The sequence below is a fragment of the Mustelus asterias genome, chromosome 10, assembly GCF_964213995.1.
Source record: "Mustelus asterias chromosome 10, sMusAst1.hap1.1, whole genome shotgun sequence".
NCBI lineage: Eukaryota > Metazoa > Chordata > Chondrichthyes > Carcharhiniformes > Triakidae > Mustelus > Mustelus asterias.
In genome coordinates this window covers 102,474,951-102,493,857 of record NC_135810.1, presented here as the reverse complement: position 1 = coordinate 102,493,857, position 18,907 = coordinate 102,474,951, and the positions used below count along the sequence as shown (strand labels likewise).

The following is an 18,907-nucleotide window of genomic DNA, read 5'->3' as shown; positions in this document are numbered from 1 at the left end:
TCAAGGTGAAACTCTTCACCTCAGGAATTCCAAAAAATTCAACACAGCAAATAAATTGGTCACCAAGAAAAGATAAGTGACTTCAAGAAATACTAAGAATAGGCATCTGTGCCCTCCGCTGCCATAACACAGACCTATCCATCCAGCTATCTTTGAATGCCACCTTATCAACCATATTTAAATGAAATCTCACATTACAATATCAAACCCCACACCGCATTAAATAAAGTGTGATCACAATTATATCTCTCACTTTATCAGAATAGCAATTTTTACAGCAATAATTTGCACTTACGTAGAGTTTTTAATGTCACAAAACATCCCAAGGTATTTCACGGGAGCATGATTTTAAAAAAAAGATATGGTACCGAACTGCATTAAGGGACTTTCTGAAAGCTTGGTCGAAGAGGCAAAGGGCTGGTGATAGGAGGGGGGGAGATCAGCCCCATCATGGATTAGGAGGGAGGTTTATACAGATTATGATCGGGGAGCCCTTTAATGAAGATGCCCCAAGCTCTGTGCAACCGGGTTTTGAGGCGTGTTTAGGCCTCGCGCCCATCTAATTTTACCTTGGACGAGTAAGGGTTTAAAATGTTATGGTATCATGGACATAGATTCACATAGGCCCAGTTTTATATATACACACACCTTATGAATAAATTGCAGAACATTTCGAGATAAACTTCTAGCAATTAATTATCTTGTGTGATTATCATCACATACGGGGATGAGTGAAGCTGTTTTAATCAATAATTCCATTCAATAAAGTTGTCATGAAAGCAAAGCAGAATCCCACCACCCCCCCGCCCCCCTCACCCCCACCTCCACACACTGCATTACAATTACCAACAAGACAAATTTAACCCCATCATATGCAGGGTGTTATAGAAAGACATTACTGATATGAAAACAAGATGAAGCTCGCAGATAATTGAAACAGGTTTTTATTATAAATAATGTCGGGTTAACTCGGAGTGATTTCAAAGCAGCAGTCTAATCCCTAATGTCGAGGAAAACTGGTTAGGCTCAGTTTCGCAAAGATGATAAATCACTCGCCCTAAATATCCCTAAATTGTTTGAACTTCATTCTCACCATTTCCAGCGATACCTGTACGCTTTTTAGATGATAGTCTGAGGTATTAATTATTTTACAGATATTCATTGGTGCACTACCAGTTGGCAAATGGAAAACAACTTCATCTGTTCGAGGTAAAATTCAGACATGTGTGATAGAGAGTCGAATGGAATCATGCATTAAATATGAATTGATAAATTTTAATACATTATAATCGAGTCGCTTCAAAGTGCAAGCACTTGCTTCAAATGATTGAATCTCAAGCCCTTCTGTTGTTGTCACTGATGTGCTAGACAACTGATGAGAAGACAAAGAAGCTGACAGCCTGTCCTCACTCATTCCTCGCGTCTTTGAGTGAAATAATCTTCGGGAGCTACAGAAGGGCAATCCTCCCCATTGTATCAGTGTGAAAGAAACAACTGAAGCCTGCAGTTTCTAGTGTCGTCCTGACCCTGGATGATGCCAGCACATTGTCCCCTCTCACCGGGAGCCCTGAACAACAATCTGACCGGGAAGATATGGGCTTTGTTACTGTGTGATCTATTGGGGTCAAAGAGTCAGCGAGGATCAGGACAAAAGGTGTCGGACACTTTACCAGGGAAACACAGACAAATAGCGACTGATGGAGATCTTTGCCGCTCCTCGAATGAATTTAAATTGTTTGGTTTGAGGAGCTTGTGTTGCTATTTTTCCCCCCCTCAAAAATCTTTTAATTCTGGAAACATATTTCACCAATAACTAATTCTGTAACCATATCATTGGTTAAAGAAAGGGTCGAGTGAGATTCGCAAAATGAAACCTGATACTCTTTATCCCCCCAAATGTTGAGATTAGGTCCTCGCTCCGTGTCTGAGATTGTAAACACATTCCCCGTTATGGAAGGGCCCATATTCAATGCCCCAGAGATAGTTTGATTGCTAACGGAGGAGCTGCCATTAGTTTCTGCAACGCTGCATCTGGCAGGGACAGTAATATCAGCAATGGTTCTCATTCATAGGTAGGAGTCGATAAAACCCTGCTGGGAAATGTAGCTTCATGGACGCTGGGGAGACTAAGAGTAGACTTTGCTGCAGTTTCTGGCCACAGTCAGATAACCTGGCAGCACTCATTTGGCCCTATTTTACCATTTTGATTCTAAGTGCTGGGCGGACTTGAAACTGGGAGTGTTTCAGATCTGACTTTTAGACCCGTTCTCAGGCGCCCCCATACGCACTCTGTCTGAAATAATATCAGCGAGACTGAATCGCAGAAGCCTGTGGGCGGGGCTTAAGGTGCCCAAAACGCTGCAGCTCCGATCGGTGCCTCCAACTGCGCATGCGCAGAAATAAAAAGATTAAAAAATGCTCCCCTGCCACATCGCTCCCAGGCCGGATAATGCCTCCCCCCTGGCACCCACAGACACTGCCCCACCCCCCACAACATTAATGACCCCCTTACCACCCCCCCCCCACTACCCAGACCGATCACGGCCCCCTGCCCCCTTCCCCCCCACCGATCACACGTAGAGTAGCAGCGGAATTCCCCTTCCCCCCCACCAATCACACGCAGAGTGGCAGCAGACCCCCCCTCCCCCCTCATTGAGCAGAGGCAGAGTAGCAGCGGACACCCCCCCCCCTGCACCCCCGCCTCCCCCCACCGATCTGAGTGGAACCATCTGACCCACCTCCCTCCTCCCCACCCCCCCCGACCAATTTGAGTGGAGCCATCTGACCCACCTCCCCCCTCAACCCCACCGATCTGAAACAGAGAGCCGCCAGACGCTCTGAACTTACCTCCTCAGAAGCTGCTGCGCCTGAATCAGATCTTTGCGGACCATGTCTGTTTTGCGCCGAATCTGGGCGGGCAAACGCAGTGGTAAAGGGGGAAATGCCGGTAAATTTGGGTGTCCAGCCCATTAAGTCATTGCACTAAGACATCGCACCCGTTTCAGGCACGGTCCCAACAGCGGCCATTTTCAGCCCTTGGTAAAGGGAGAACCGGTGCGGAGGCGGGCGCAGATCATACTACTCGCCTCACGCCCGACTTTACCAAGTTTTTGCGCCCGAAAACGGGTGCAACTCGATGGTAAAATCGGGCCCATTGTGTCAGGAAGAATATTGGCTTGACTGGGCGCTGGGTAGCCCCAACACAAGCAAGTAAGTGTCTTTTAGAGAGGAGGAGAGAGATGGGGCAGTGCCAGGTTAGCTCCAACTAAACGTGCTTCTTGTGTAATGCATGTTAAATTGCTCGTTATATTCACTGTACTAATTTGGATGCAGGAAGTCCTACATCACACATCACATATCATACATCTTGCTTGTGGTGCACTCACCTTTGAGCATTGCTTGTGATTTTGACACCAGTTCAGGGACCCATTGTTCTGCAAAGAAAAAGGGGAAATGTTAAAACAAGAGCAGGATTTTTTATATTTTGAATCCGTGACACATTTTGGAATTAGGTTTGCCTACACAGTATTTAACTACTTCTTTGAGCTCAGCCTTGCAATAATTTCTGTTAACAGTTCTGCATGCTGGTAGTTTCCGCGGGTACTATCTTGAATATTCTGCAAAATAAATTCACGTTCTGGTATAAATTCTCCTCTCTCACAACGTCACTTCCCCCTCCAAACCCACCCCAAGCACATAGCAACAAAACATTGCACTTACAGAATCCAATGTTCCTGTTATGTGATCATGGGGGCCAGGGGGGCAAGGGATGCGGGGGGGGCGGGGGGGGGGGGGGGGTGCGGGGGGGTGCGGTGCGGTGTGAGGCGAGCTTAAAATCAAATGTGCAGAAGTGGAAGTGGGACTTTACCAATAATTGTTTGTACTCTCATTAGCACTGATATAGCAAACTTTCACAAGCATCTGCCTGCTGTTCTCACTGGGCCATGTGGGTCAGCTAAGTCCTGGGTTTGAACCTGATGGGTAGATTTTAATGCCCCCTGCCCCACCGGAGAGTTTGGAAGCACGGGGGCATTGAACTGGGTGGGTCAATGTGTGATGGCAACCAGTTTATTTATTAGCATCACAGTCATTAGGCTTACATTAACACTGCAATGAAGTTACTGTGAAAATCCCCTAGTCGCCACACTCTGGCGCCTGTTCGGGTACACTGAGGGAGAATTTAGCACGGCCAATGCAACTAACCAGCACGTCTTTCCCGACTGTGGGTGGAAACCGGAGTACCCGGAGGAAACCCACGCAGGCATGGGGATAACATTCAGACTCCATACAGACAGTGACCCAAGCTGGGAATCAAACTCGGATCCCTGGTGCTGTGGGGCAGCAGTGCTAACCACTGTGCCACCATGCTGCCCCCTTTCCACGCCACGCCACCACCCTGCCTCTGCCCAGTTAAATCCCGGGCCAGAAGGCTGGCGGGAAGCCTTCCTACCCATGCACCAATTGAAGCCCTTAGACGGACACTTAAAGCCCACCTGAGGATCTCCCACTGCTGCTGGTATTCAACCAGCAGCTCTCAGGGGAAGTCACCACACAAGGAACCTGGAAGGCAAATCCAAGTGGACCCCCGGGTGGAGGGAAGGGAGCGGGGAGGGAGGAGAGGTTCCCTCGTTCAAAGGCATTAAGTGCTTAATCTAGGGACTCGGCATTGGAAAGGGTGTTGAAGAGGGGAAGGGGGGCGGCTGCTGAGATCTACTCCCCCCACTCTTTCCTCCAACCCCTCCCCCCACTCCGTGACTTCCATTCTGTCCTCACACAGCTGAGGCCTCAGCACCTCGACCGTTCCAAGCCTCTGGTGCACGCAGCAACCACTGCTCCTAGTGGCGACGATGGGTAATGGAGAGCTCTGATTGCCTGGCAGATTTCAAGGGCGGGGGTTTTGTGCCCAGGATCTTGAATCTCAGGGAAGGCCAGGATACTTGATTCCATTGGGACTTCCCCAGTGGAGAAGATCTGGGGCTCCTGCCAGTTCTCTACCCAAAGGGAGAGACCCTATCGCCAACACTAATTTGCATCTAATGTTTTCTCAGCCAGAGCAACAGTGGGGAGAGGGGCATTATAATTAGCCAGAACATTTCTGCAGCTGAGTGGCAAATGGGGTTTTCGAATTTCCACCCAAAGTCAATGGCCTTTTGGCTTCTCTCCAAATTTTCCAGTCTCACCCACAATGATGCCCACTGCTGGCCCCAGGAGCAAATACCAATCAATTTGGGCAAAAGAAGTCAAATCAGGCAGTGCTGCAAAAGAAGTAACACAAATAAATGATGGTAAAATTGGGATTGCCTATAAATAGCCCCACAAAATTCACCAGGGGGGAGGGAAAGAATCACTACCCCTAATTGCCACTCAGGAGCAAATACCAATCAATTTGGGTGGCACGGTGGCACAGTGGTTAGCATGGCTGCCTCATAGCGCCAGGGACCCAGGTTCAATTCCCGGCTTGGGTCACTGTTTGTGAGGAGTCTGCACCTTCTCCCAGTGTCTGCGTGGGTTTCCTCCGGGTGCTCCCGTTTTCCCCCCACAGTCCAAAGATGTGCTGGTAAGTTGGATTGACCATGCTAGGTAGCCCCTTAGTGTCCCAAAATGTGTAAGTTAGGGGGATTAGCGGGGTAAATATGAAGAGTTGCAGGGATAGGCCCTGGATAAGATGCTCTATTGGAAAGTAACTGCAGACTCGATGGGCCAAATGGCCTCCTTCTGCACTGAAGGGATTCTATGATTCTATGAATGTGCACAGTTTCGGGACAGAAATAAAAGTTAGATCCCAAAGAGCAGATTGTATGCCTGCAATTATAGCTTGATGAGGATCGTTAGGGAAAATTGACACAACTACAGGTTTAGAAAAGATTACATTCCAAAAGACGCGCTGGTCAGGTGCATTAAGCATGCTAAATTCTCCCTCAGGTGCCGGAGTGTGGTGACTAGGGGATTTTCACAGTAACTTCATTGCAGTGTTAATGTAAGCCTACTTGCGACACTAATAAATAAACTTTAAACTTTAACTTGGGTGGATTGGCCATGCTAAATTGCCCCTTAGTGCCCCAAGATGTGTTTATTTTGTGACTCAGTACAGTGCAACATTTTGGTAAGCAGTCTCTCTAAGTTGTACATCCTTCACATATGCAGCACATCCAATCACTTTCTACTTGGGAATCATAAGGTAATGAAAATATACCAGCAGTTCTTTCAAACGCATCATTATGAAGATAAATCAGTATCACTTGGCTGTGATACAGAGTCAGAACATCATTAGCTCTGATACAGCATGACCATAACTGCCTTCTGAAAGACATTTTAATAATACCCCACTCAAGAAGGCATAAAACAATCAATCACTGAAGCTATTGTGCACAGCTTCTCATGGAACATTTTGAGTCATTTTCCCAACATATCATTTTTCCAGAGAGCATTTAATTTTAATTACTGCATCATTTTATAATCTAATTGGTGTCTGGGTGCCTCAAGGATGCCATTTCCCAATTTCCCCACCCACTAAGCTTTACATTACCTAGTGCTGTAGCATCGCTTAAGGGCTGCGGGGTGGAGGTGTACAATTGCCCTGAAAAACTGAGCAAATCTAACAATCTTGGACATTCTGAAATGCAGCTCAACAACTTAATAGTGATTTGTGAAACAGTACTTTGCTTCCAATGCCTTTGTTGGGAGATAAAATGGAAGGTCTTGATATTGATCATAACAAATCCAGGAAGCTCTGAGTCGCAAGAGCTTAAACATGTTAAGAAAGTGTGGAATGAGAAAAGACCTGTCATTCCTGAAACCACATGTTATGATCAATCCTATCACGAGTCCCTTCCCAATTATCACACAATGTCTTATATGCGTTTCCAAAGAGCAGTCTTGCCTCAACTGTACATCCCACAACTAGCAAAAACAGAATAATTGAACAAAACCATCTGGGTCTCCTGCTACACACCATTCCTGTCAGAAACACACAGGTCAATCGTTTTCAACTTCACATACCTCAAGTGTATCTTTTCAAAAAGTGACTTTTTTTTGCTTAAATCATACTATATTTTAGGGTGGCATGCTGGCACAATGGTTAGCACTGCTGTTTCACAGCGCCAGGGACCCGGATTCAAATCCAGCCTTGGGTGATTGTGGAGTTTGCACATTCTCCCTGTGTCTGCTTTCTCTTGATATTCTGGTTTCCTCCCACAGTCCAAAGATGCAGTGAGAAGTCTCACAACGCCAGGTTAAAAGTCCAACAGGTTTATTTGGAATCATGAGCTTTCGGAGGGCTGCTCCTTCCTCAGCTGAGTGATGATTCTCCTGATGATGGGATAGCGCTCCAAAAGGTCATGATTCCAAATAAACCTGTTGGACTTCAACCTGGTGTTGCGAGACTTCTTACTGTGCCCACACCAGTCCAACGTTGGCATCTCCACATCATGACTCCAAAGATGTGCAGGGCAGCACGTTGGCACTGTGGTTGGCACTGCTGCCTCACAGTGCCATGGACCTGGGTTTGATTCCCGGCTTGGGTCACTGTCTATGCAGAGTCCGTACGTTCTCCCCGTGTCTGCGTGGATTTCCTCCGGATGCTCCGATTTCCTCCCACAGTCCGAAAGACCTGCTGGTTAGGTGCATTGGCCATGCTAAATTCTCTCTCAATGTACCCGAAAAGGTGCTGGAGTGTGGCAACTAGGGGATTTTCATGGTAACTTCATTACAGTATTAATGTAAGCCTACTTGCAACACGAATAAATAAACTTTAAACTTTAGCTTTGGTGGATTGATGTCAATTTGCCCCTTAGTGTCCCAAGATGTGTCGGTTAGGGGTATTAGTGGGGTAAATATCTGGAGGTTACAAGGGTAGGGATGCTCTGCCAGACTCGATGGGCCAAATAGCCTTGTGCACTGTAGGTATTCTATGATTCTATATGTTAAGCTGTTTGTACTGAACATGTGGAGAGATGACCTCGAGAATGAAAATTGCAGCTTCCTATGAAATCATAGAATCCAGAGTACAGAAGGAGGCTATTCGGCCCATCAAGTCTGCACCCACCACGATCCCACCCAGGCCCTGTCCCCATAACCCCATGCATTTACCCTAGCTAGTCCCCCTGACATTAAAGGGCAATTGAGCATGGCCAATCGACATAACATGCACATCTTTGGACTATAGTTAAATACTGTGCCCGAAAAGACGAAAGGTAATTGACAAGGGACAAATATTATTAAAATGTCATAAAGCCATGACATAAAAGTGAGTATAGAATGGCTGATTGTCAAAATGCAGGTGGTAGGTGAAAGTTGGATATCTACCGACATATTTCAAACACAACTACTCAGGAACAATGACAAAGTGAGCTACCTTTCAGAAGGAGCGGCTGGAAAGATGAAAGCTTCTCCTCTTGGTCATTTGATATCTGGAGTGAGTTATTTCTCAATCCACAAGAAGCAAAGGAACATGAGAACAGTATTTCAGCCAAAGGAAAATATACATCACTCGCATCAGTTAAAGGTCAACTTGTTGTGATCTAAGTGTTCTGTTGTCACGAACAGCTTAGCAACTGTGCACATAGTGCTTTTGATATCTGAAAATATTCATTGTTAGTGAGATGTATTCAACAAGTAGTCACTGCTATTAAGTTGTCCATCTTCACCGATGGATCTTTGGACATTAAAGAAATTAAGCGAGATTGGGATTAGGGCAGCACGGTGGCACAGTGGTTAGCACTGCTGCCTCACAGCGCCAGGGACCCAGATTCGATTTCCAGCTTGGGTCGCTGTCTGTGCGGAGTCTGCACGTTCTCCCCGTGTCTGCGTGGGTTTCCTCCGGGTGCTCTGGTTTCCTCCCGCAATCTGAAAGACATGCTGGTTAGGTGGATTGGCCATGCTAAATTCTCCCTCAGTGTACCCGAACAGGTGCCTGAGTGTGGCAACTGGGGGATTTTCACAGCAACTTCATTGCAGTGTTAATGTAAGCCTACTTGTGACGCTAATAAATAAACTTAAAACTTACTGTGAGGAGATTATATTTAGGTAAGTGATCAGCCGAAATGAATTGAATGACAGAGAAGGTTTGCAGCGTCAAACACATTTTTTCATTCCTATTTCTCAAGTTCTTATGTTCTGCTATTATACTTTCTGATCAGAATGCAGAGATTTTCTTTTGTTCCCTAACTTTCCTTGTTCTTTGCTGTAATTATCGCTGGAGTACAGTGCCAATGTTCATGTAGCCATCTTTCCTGGATCAGACTAGACCAGGAATGCTGGAAAGTTATTCTGACATAAAGAGCACACAGTCTGATCCTTATCACTTTATTTGATTTGATTTGATTTATTATTGTCACATGTATTAGTATACAGTGCAAAGTATTGTTTCTTGCGTGCTATACAGACAAAGCATACCGTTCATAGACAAGGAAATGAGAGAGTGCAGCATGTGGTGAATTAGAGCATTGTTAGAGAGTTTAGAAGAATTAGAATTAAGTTTTAGAAGCATAGAACGAGAGTAGAATGCAGATGCAGGGTGATGCAGGGGTTGCGGGACTGGCCAGCAATGGGGAAACCAGCAGACAGGGGGCACTGCACATGCGCCGATCTCGGCGCTGACAGATCAGCGCATGCGCAGTGGCCCGCTCAGTGTTATGCTGCCAGCCTCTCCAGTGGAGATATGCCCCGCCCAGTGGTTTTTAATGCGATTTCCCCTGGTGCTCTCAGCAATGCACAGAGTGTCTTCTCTCAACTCCCACTGAAAAAACCAGCATGATTTACTCAATCAAAAGTACCAATTTTGACTGGTCTCTCATGCCGCTGATGTCTGCGAAACGTTGCGGATACAACAACAACTTACATTCATGCAACACCCTTAACGCAGTGAATGGTCCCTCGGCACTTAACAGAAGCATTACCGAACAAAGTTTGATAGCGATCCACACCCGGAAATAACAGGAGAGATGACTAAAAGCTTTGCCTGGCGAGTAGGTTTGAGAAGAGAGGAGAGAGGTAGAGAAGCCCAGGGAGGCAATTCCAGGGTTGAGACTAGAGAATGGCCTATGTACTTTCCTTCACAACAACAGTCAATGCATTTAAAAATTAAGGAGCATTTTAAGATTTTTTGACATGATGTAAAAGCAAATATCATGGACTTTTATTATAATTTATCGTTGGAAAGTTCCAATTTGCTTCAATGGGTTCCGTTTAATGGTAGTTTGGTTGATAAACACACCGAAGGCATTCACTGGAAAACAAAACAAATCATACTGAAAATATTCTAAGGAAGAATCAAGCACAACCATTTACTTTCAAGATCGTGGACAGGATGTTCCGGCCACGCTCACTCCATGGCCGGAAAATCCCGCCCAAGGTCAACAAACCTTCGCATGGTCTGTGTCCCGCCCGCTACGATTCCAGAGGCAGGCGGGATGGGAACATTCCATCCCATATGTGTGATCTGTCATGCAGTATCCTGACATTTGTGACTGACAGCCTTGAGTGTGACAAAGTCAAGCCCATAAAGCCATTATTTTAAGCTCAGATCAGGGCGGTTTTGCATTTGTGGTCTACTTTGCTCCAACTCCCTCTCACACATCACACCTGTGCTCGCTGATCTACACTGGCTCCTGGTTAAGCAACATAACAATTTTAAAATTCCTATCTTTGCTTTCAGATACCCCTATGACTTCACCCCTCCTTATTGCTATAAGCCCCTCTAGACCTACAATCCCGCCAGAAAGATACAAAAGTCTGAGGTCACGTACCAACCGACTCAAGAACAGCTTCTTCCCTGCTACCGTCAGACTTTTGAATGGGCCTACCTGGCATTAAGTTGATCTTTCTCTACACCCTAGCTGTGACTGTAACACAAACATTCTCTCCTTTCCTTCTCTATGAACGGTATGCTTTGTCTGAATAGTGCGCAAGAAACAATACTTTTCACTGTATACAAATACATGTGACAATCATAAATCAAATCAAAAGAAATCGGCACTCCAATTCAGGCTTCATAAGCAGCCCTCGTTTTAATCAGCACTGTTACCTTCAGCTGCCTGGTCCCTAAGCTCTGGAACATCCACCCCCCTCCCCCCCCCCCCCCCCCCCGCCCTCCTTCCGCCCCAAGTCTCTTTGTCTCTCCACTTCCTTTCCCCTTCTTTTAAAAGCTACTTCTTTCACCAAGCTTTAGGTTGCCTGATGTGGTTTGTGTCAAATTTTGTTTGATAATATTCTTAAGAGGCACCGAGGAACGTTCTGCTGTATTAAAGGTGCTTTATAAATACAAGCTGTTGTACTATTCTTGTAGGTGTTAGCAGCCTTCTTACATGTCACACAAGCCTAGGTCGTGGATGTTGACAGTGGAAAGTACCCTGGCTGACTCTGATATTGTCCTTGTCAATATTAGTCCGCGTGTGGACACACCTTCAAGGTGTGGGCCACTGGACAGTAATCAGAGGGGAGGCTGCTTGACTAATTTTTGCCCCTTCAGCCTAGAAGGCACTGAGGTCAACGTGGGACCAGCTGAGATGAACTACTAAGAATCATAGAATCATACAGTGTAGAAGAGGCCCTTCTGCCCATCGGGTTTGCACCGACGCATCTGACCTCCCACTTAATCCCATTTACCTGCACCTGGCCCATAGCCTTGAATGTTATGATGTGCCAAGTGCTCATCTGGGTACTTTTTAAAGGATGTGAGGCAACTAGCCTGTACCACCCATGGGCAGCACGGTGGCACAGTGGTTAGCATTGCAAGGGTCCTGGGTTCAATTCCAGCCTTAGGTGACTGCATGGAGTTTGCATGTTCTCCCCGTATCTGCATGGGTTTCCTCCCAGTGCTCTGGTTTCTTCCCGCACTCCAAAGATATGCAGGTTAGGTAGATTGGCCATGCTAAATTGCCCCTTTATGTCCCAAAATGTGTAGGTTAGGGGGTTAGTGGGGCAAATATGTGGGGGTTATGGAGATAGGGCCAGGGTAAGATGCTCTGTTGGACAGTCAGTGCAGACTCGAAGGGCTGAATGGCCTCCTTCTGCACTGTGGGGATTCTATGACACCACGTCAGACAGCGCATTCCAGACCGTCACCACCCTCTGGGGTAAAAAGACTTCAGCAGAGGATGCAGACTTTGATTTCCCTATGTAATTTAGTGACATTAAACAACTGGGAAATACGTGCTTCTAACATTTGAGATGTGCTGTCATGTGGATATTTAAATCATCAGAGTATTAGGAATTTCAATCCTATATTAGTCTGAACCTAAATAAGACTTGAAATCCTGATGAAGTTTATAAACGAGCCGTTAAGCACCTGTAACAATAAAGTCTTTGTGCAAAGTACTTTTAAAACGTGTGCTATATCACAAATAAAATATATGTATACTGGAAGAATTTTGTTCTCCTTCATTCCACAGTTCTCATTCACCCCACTCTTGATGTCTTCACCTTTGTTTCTCTATTAAAAATCATGACCGCACCAGTTATAACATTCCCTGGGGGTTCTTCTGTTGGTAGTTTCAAAAATCCTTGGGCATTACAGTAGCCTATTTTACAAAAGCCAATATGTCAAGATTCGTGATTTCATCAAATGACTGTTCGTGGAACTCTAATTTCTTTTCAAACAATGGGACAGCCTAATTTAGCAAGATCATTTTCAACACACTTCAAGTATACAGTAGCCTCTCAATTAGAACATCCTCCAGCAAGCAAAATACTTTCTTTATCTGATCATGCGTACTTGGTAAACACTGCAGAGTGGACAGAGAACAAAAAGGCCTTCAAGTAGATGTTCTCTTCAAACTAAAGCTTTGTAGCGTTGAAAAGAAACAGTGCTTTGAATAGAAACAAGGGTCTCCATTAACACCACCACGGTGGAAGTACTGGGGATAGCTTTAAACATTTTATGACTCAGCTCCTGTTTAACTCCACCCATGTCAATGATTCAAGCTTCCCATTGTTTTAGGGATGTAAAGTTTTTTTATAAAAAATGCTGTCTAGACAACACCGCACTACAGAGTGGCTGCAATGTATCTTTGCTTATCTGACAACCTTATGAATATAACTTGTTGTGTCCACTGTACCAGGAAAAAAGTGCCCTTTCTAGTATTTTAAACTGTTTAAGCATCAACCACCTATGTGTAGAGGGAGGCTTATATCAAAATGCAATAGACTTAACACTCTTAAAAGATTCAACTGTCCAGTTTAGCATAAGTATTGGGTGAACAAGCTTTTCAATAGAAGTGACAGTGATTATTTTCTTGTGCAAACTGATGCTTTACTTGCGTGCCTTTTGTTCTGCTTTCTGTTTTTTTTAATCTTTAATTAGCACTAACACAACAATGGAACAGTGATAAAGAACTGTATTTATTTTTAAACATGCTTTGGCGCAGCAGGTAAGTCTATATAACATGCATGGCATTTTGCCTGTGGAAACCATATCAGTCATGCAATGAAGGTGACAAATGATGTTTCAGGTGTCTCCACAGCTCCCTGTTTAAGGACAGAAAGGGGACTGGGGAACACATACTTTTCACCCCTGGTTCCTGTTCAAATCCAACCCAACAAATAGGACAAACATCTTTTCTTTCTGGTGAATTCTAAGGCTGTTAAACGCAATGAATTTTGGAATTCTCAATTCTTGAACAAATTAGAAGTCACTAATTAGACTTTATCACATGGGGACAGATGGTGCTGTGCCTTGGGCACACACATTCCCTGATATTTGAGGGAGGGGCCACAAATCAACCCTTTCCTGACGCTGGAATCAAATTTCCATTAATTTTGGAATCTCTCATAATTCTTCCAAATCCTACAACAGCATGAGGTAGGAAGTCCGTACTCGGCATCCATGCAAGTCGTATCATAATGAACAAATTTACTTTGTTTAAACAAAACTCAATGTCACAGTAAGCACTTGTTCATAATTACGTATAATAATGATCAGAAGCAACATTGCCATTTTCTTTATTACACACACACACATGCACAAACACACCCATACGCACACACACACATGTGCACACACACGCACACACACACATCCACGCACACGCATTTATCTGTGACATTTGAAAGAAGTTCTGATTTTTGTCCACAGGTATATAGTCACTTGCGAGCTAGTGAGTGAAAGGAACATATTCTGTCACTTTTCAGGCCAGACTCCACCTTTACATAAGCCAGGCAACCCATCAGGTCCACATTTGGTGCTGAGAGGGCCCATGTATTTGTGCATCTGACTACAAGCCAGCCTGTTGGCTTCCTGCCACTTTCAAAGGGTGGAGAGAGGAAGAGTGGACACCCAAGTGTAAGCTTCCCACAGGAATTGGAATGCAACAGAAGGCATCGCCTTCCCTTCTCCCCCCGAAGATAAGAACCATCACATACCTGAGGTGACTGAGAATAATGGCACTGCGCTACCCAACAAGGAGAAAACGGGTTGCAAACGTAACTAAAAACAGAAATCCAATCTGCTGCTGCCAAATGACTTGTTCACACTTCTCCCCTTTACGCATGCACAGATGGGTCTTCAAAACAGATCATTAATTTTCAGACGACACCATACAACAGGGAACACGCAAGGTTCACATGTGTATATATTATCAAGTGAAAGAACTGGAAAGTTAATTCATTAAAACGACTGCAATAAGATGTAACATATCGTTATAAAAAATAGGCTAGTCAAATGTTTTATTCAGAAACCTAATTGAAGGAGGAAGGATCACTAACCTGGACGCCACCACGATTAAAAGGTGAATGAGCAAAGCCTGAAGTGATTCAAGATGTTGAATTTATGTTGCACCATAGCTTGGGTTTTAAAATGCCAGTCAATTGTTTGAAGAAAAGGAAGGCAAGGAAGGCCACAGTGTAAGGTCTTCAAAAAGAATGAGTCAGATATTATGGAGAGTCTTGATTACATCTCAATAAGGATGTGGAGAACGGTAAGAACATTCAGGAGCAGAAAGAAATGGTGGGCGGCACCGGTGGCACAGTGGCTAGCACTGCTACCTCACAGCACCAGAGACCCGGGTTCAATTCCCGGCTTGGATCACTGTCTGTGCAGAGTCTGCACGTTCCCCCCGTGTCTGCATGGGTTTCCTCCCACAGTCCAAAGATGTGCAGGTTAGGTTGATTGGCCATGCTAAATTGCCCCTTAGTGTCAGGGGGATTAGCAGAATGGTTTTTGAGGGATAGGATGGGATTGTGGTCGGTGCAAACTCGATGGGCCAAATGGCCTCCTTCTGCACTGTAGGGATTCTAAAACAGAAAATTTAGAAAACAAGGATGTGCAAGCTATTTAAACCTTCAAACTATCATGTTACTCAAATAGGTCTGAGAGTTGTCCATTCCATTCTCCTACAGCATGCAATTTACTTTTCAATATTAATTCACTGACAAGAATACCCTTGCCACGTCACATTACCGAAAGAGCAACATAAATGAACGTAATTTAGTTAGTGGTAATCTCAGTCAAGTAGCCATTTATCAATCATCAGGCATGTCATCCTTTTTTCATCCCTGTGTACTTTGAATATCTCCGTCGCACTCATTCACAAATTAGCTCCCAGACTCCCATTGCTTGGAAGCATATCTCAGATATAAAGATTCTCGGATATGATTCAGCAGTGTCGTTTTTACTGTGGTGAGACAATCGTCACACAAAGGTGAACAGTCTTGGAGGATGCGCACATTACACCACCGAATCTACTATTTAAAGTGCATAAGCATGGAACAGCAGCTTGCATGGCAACCTCGAACATCACTCATCGCTGACAAAGTTTCCTGTTTCAACTACCTCAGACAAAAATAGTTTAAGAATTCTGAATTACTCATGAATCAAGAGTGCACTGCACATTTTATGAAATAACTATGAATCACTATTCAAGATCCCTTAGCAGGGCCTGATAATTAGGGAACACTGCACCACGTTCATTCTCAGTAGAGACAGAATGGAAAACCCTTTACATACCGCTCTACCACTTAATGGGTTTCTACTGAAAAGATGCATACTGATCGAAGGATTGCAGTCTCCAATTGTTGTTGTCTTAAGACTTTGCTTAGCACAATAAAAGAGTCGTTATTCTCAAATTTGCTTTGGTGGGTGCAAGATCTGGAACAGGATCCTTAAAAGTGGCAGCACAGGTGGAAAAGGTGGTGAAGAAAGCATATGGCATGCTTGCCTTCATCAGCCGGGGCATCGAGTACAAAAGTTGGCAAATTATGTTACAGTTATATAAAACATTGGTTAGGTCACATTTGGAATACTGTGTCCAATTCTGGTCACCACACTACCAAAAGGCTTTGGAGAGAGTACAGAAAAGGTTTACCTGGATGTTGCCTGGTATGGAGGGTGTAAGCCATGAGGAGAGATTAAATAAACTGGGATTGTTCTCCCTGGAAAGACCGAGGCTGAGGGGGCAACTTATAGAAGTTTATAAAATTATGAAGAGTATGGATATGGTGAACAATTGGAAGCTTTTTCCCAGGGCAGAAATGACAATTACAAGGGGGCACAAGTTCAAGATAAGGGTGGAAAGGTTCAGTGGAGATGTGCGGGGAAGTTTTTTACACAGAGGGTGCTGGGAGCCTGGAATGCACTGCCAAATGAGGTGGTTGAGGCAGATACATTAGTGACATTTAAGACTTAACTGGATATACACATGAACAGGCCGGGAATAGAGGGATATAAGCGGTTGGTCTAGATAGGACAACATGATCGGCGCAGGCTTGGAGGGCCAAAAGGCCTGTTCCTGTGCCGTACTGTTCTTTGTTCTTAGGACAGGATGTCTCCCATAGCAATAGTAAACTAAAGTAATGACGGCAACTTCCAGACAGATTGTGGTTCTGGAAAGGACAGCAAAAAAGAAAAATGAAGAAAACACTAAAAAAAAGTGAAGGCTTTGGGCAAGAGAAAAAGATGGTGAGGAAACAAGGTGGAGACCGAAAAGAGACAAAGCGATGAAAGGTATAGAGGACAAATGGAGAGGAAAGTGTTCATTTATGAATGAGAAAAGTATTCACTTCTTTCCAACAGCGCTAAAGTTGGAATAATAAGAGGAATTTCTCCGCTCAGTAATAACATATCTAAAACAAATTTCTAGCTTATTTATTAGTGTCACAAGTAGGCTTACATTAACACTGCAATGAAGTTACTGTGAAAATCCCCGAGTCACCACACTCCAGCGCCTGTTTGGGTACACTGAGGGAGAATTTAGCATGGCCAATGCACTAAATCAGCATGTCTTTTTGGACAGGGAGAGGAAACCGGAGCACCTGGAGAAAACCCACGCAGACACGAGGAGAACGTGCAAACTCCACACGGACAGCGACCTAAGCCGGGAATCGAACCCGGGTCCCTGGCGCTGTGAGGCAGCAGTGCCAACCACTGTGCCACCATGCTGCCCAATCTACCTCTATTTTCCCAATAATAAATCATCAAAACAGAAAAGCATTTAATCAGTGTAACATTTGCTTAATATGAAGCATTCATACAGCAGTAACATTGCTTAACTTGCCGCTAGTATTCCATGGAGAGGCCAAAGATTCAAATAGAACACGACCATTGCTGGGCTGGAGGAGTCTTTACCAACACTGCAATTTATGATGAGTTGAAAATTACATTCTATTGAATGACATCTTACCTATTTGGTTAAAATCACACACATATGATTCAGAAAATATTTGAAGAAATGCCAATTAAAAGAATCAAGTGTCATGCCTCTCTCCTATCATGTGAACTAACCAGCCAGATCCCTTGAGGTACATGGGAATCAAAAGGCTTAATTCTCAAAACGGAGGTGCGTAGTTTCAATGATCATTAAGGGGGACTTGTAATTTCGGGAAAAGCCCCCCGACAATCTTTGATAAATTGGAGGACAACGGGTCATCGCAAGTGTGATATTGATTTTTCGTTTATGAATAATAGACCCTATAACTCACTGACAATGCGCACATGGGTAAATCTATTGTGTGACTCATTTTTCATCAGTAAATCAATATCACTCCCCAGAGTGGTTAAAGCACTAATTATCACATGTGATTATTGTGTTTTTTTTCAAAACTTAATTTAAAAAATGAATTATTCATATCCACACGATCCTTTTCACTATGTCACCAGCTACACAAATAAATGCAATTTGTGAAAACTTCAATGTAAATTAACACAAGCTGTTCAGTTCACCACTTTAATATAAAGGAGCCTGCCCTCCCACAGTGGTCATATTTTATATGTTTGGTAGTTATACAGCACATTGCTACTACAACACAAATGACACCACCATGGTTCATTACAACATACATGCAATTGGTGTGTGGCAACTCAACTCTCAAAATAAAGGAACATGGAACATCAGCACTTCTTTACATTTATTTAAAATGATAAATGTTTTACCTTGGCAGTTATTAAAATGGGTGGTAATATGATGCTCTCAACATATACTGATGACAATTAGAAATAGCCTAGGATTCACCAATTATTTTATTGGTATAGGGACTGATATGTTTGGAACCAAGCTATATGAACTGGAAAGATCATAGAATCATAGGATCCCTACAGGGCAGAAGAGATCATTTGGCCTATCAGGTCCGCATTGACTCTCTGACAGAGTATCTTTACCCAGACCCTCTCCCGCCGCCCTATCCCCATAACCCTACATATTTCTCATGGCTAATCCATCTAACCCACACATCTTGAGACACGAAGGAGCAATTTTACTATGGCCAATCCACCTATCCTGCGCATCTTTAGACTGTGAGAGAAACCGGAGCACCCGAAGGAAACTCACACAGACACGGGGAAAATATGCAAACTCCACATCGTCACCCAAGACCCGAATTGAACCCGGGGCCCTGGCGCTGTGATACAGCAGTATTAACCACTGTGTCACCTTGCTGCCCACGACTGCAGACTTGGTCTCCAGCTGATGTGGAGTTGGTT

The 18,907-nt window shown here is 44.3% G+C and overlaps 1 protein-coding gene across 2 annotated transcripts in view; it reads right to left on the bottom strand.

The window, feature by feature from the left end:
* Positions 1-18,907, bottom strand: part of anos1 (anosmin 1) — a 211,744-nt gene that overhangs the window by 185,436 nt on the left and 7,401 nt on the right. For both annotated transcript variants that reach the window (XM_078222865.1, XM_078222864.1), the window contains exon 2: positions 3,387-3,434. In XM_078222865.1, coding sequence (XP_078078991.1) covers positions 3,387-3,434 — 48 coding nt within the window. The remainder of the gene's footprint in view (positions 1-3,386; positions 3,435-18,907) is intronic.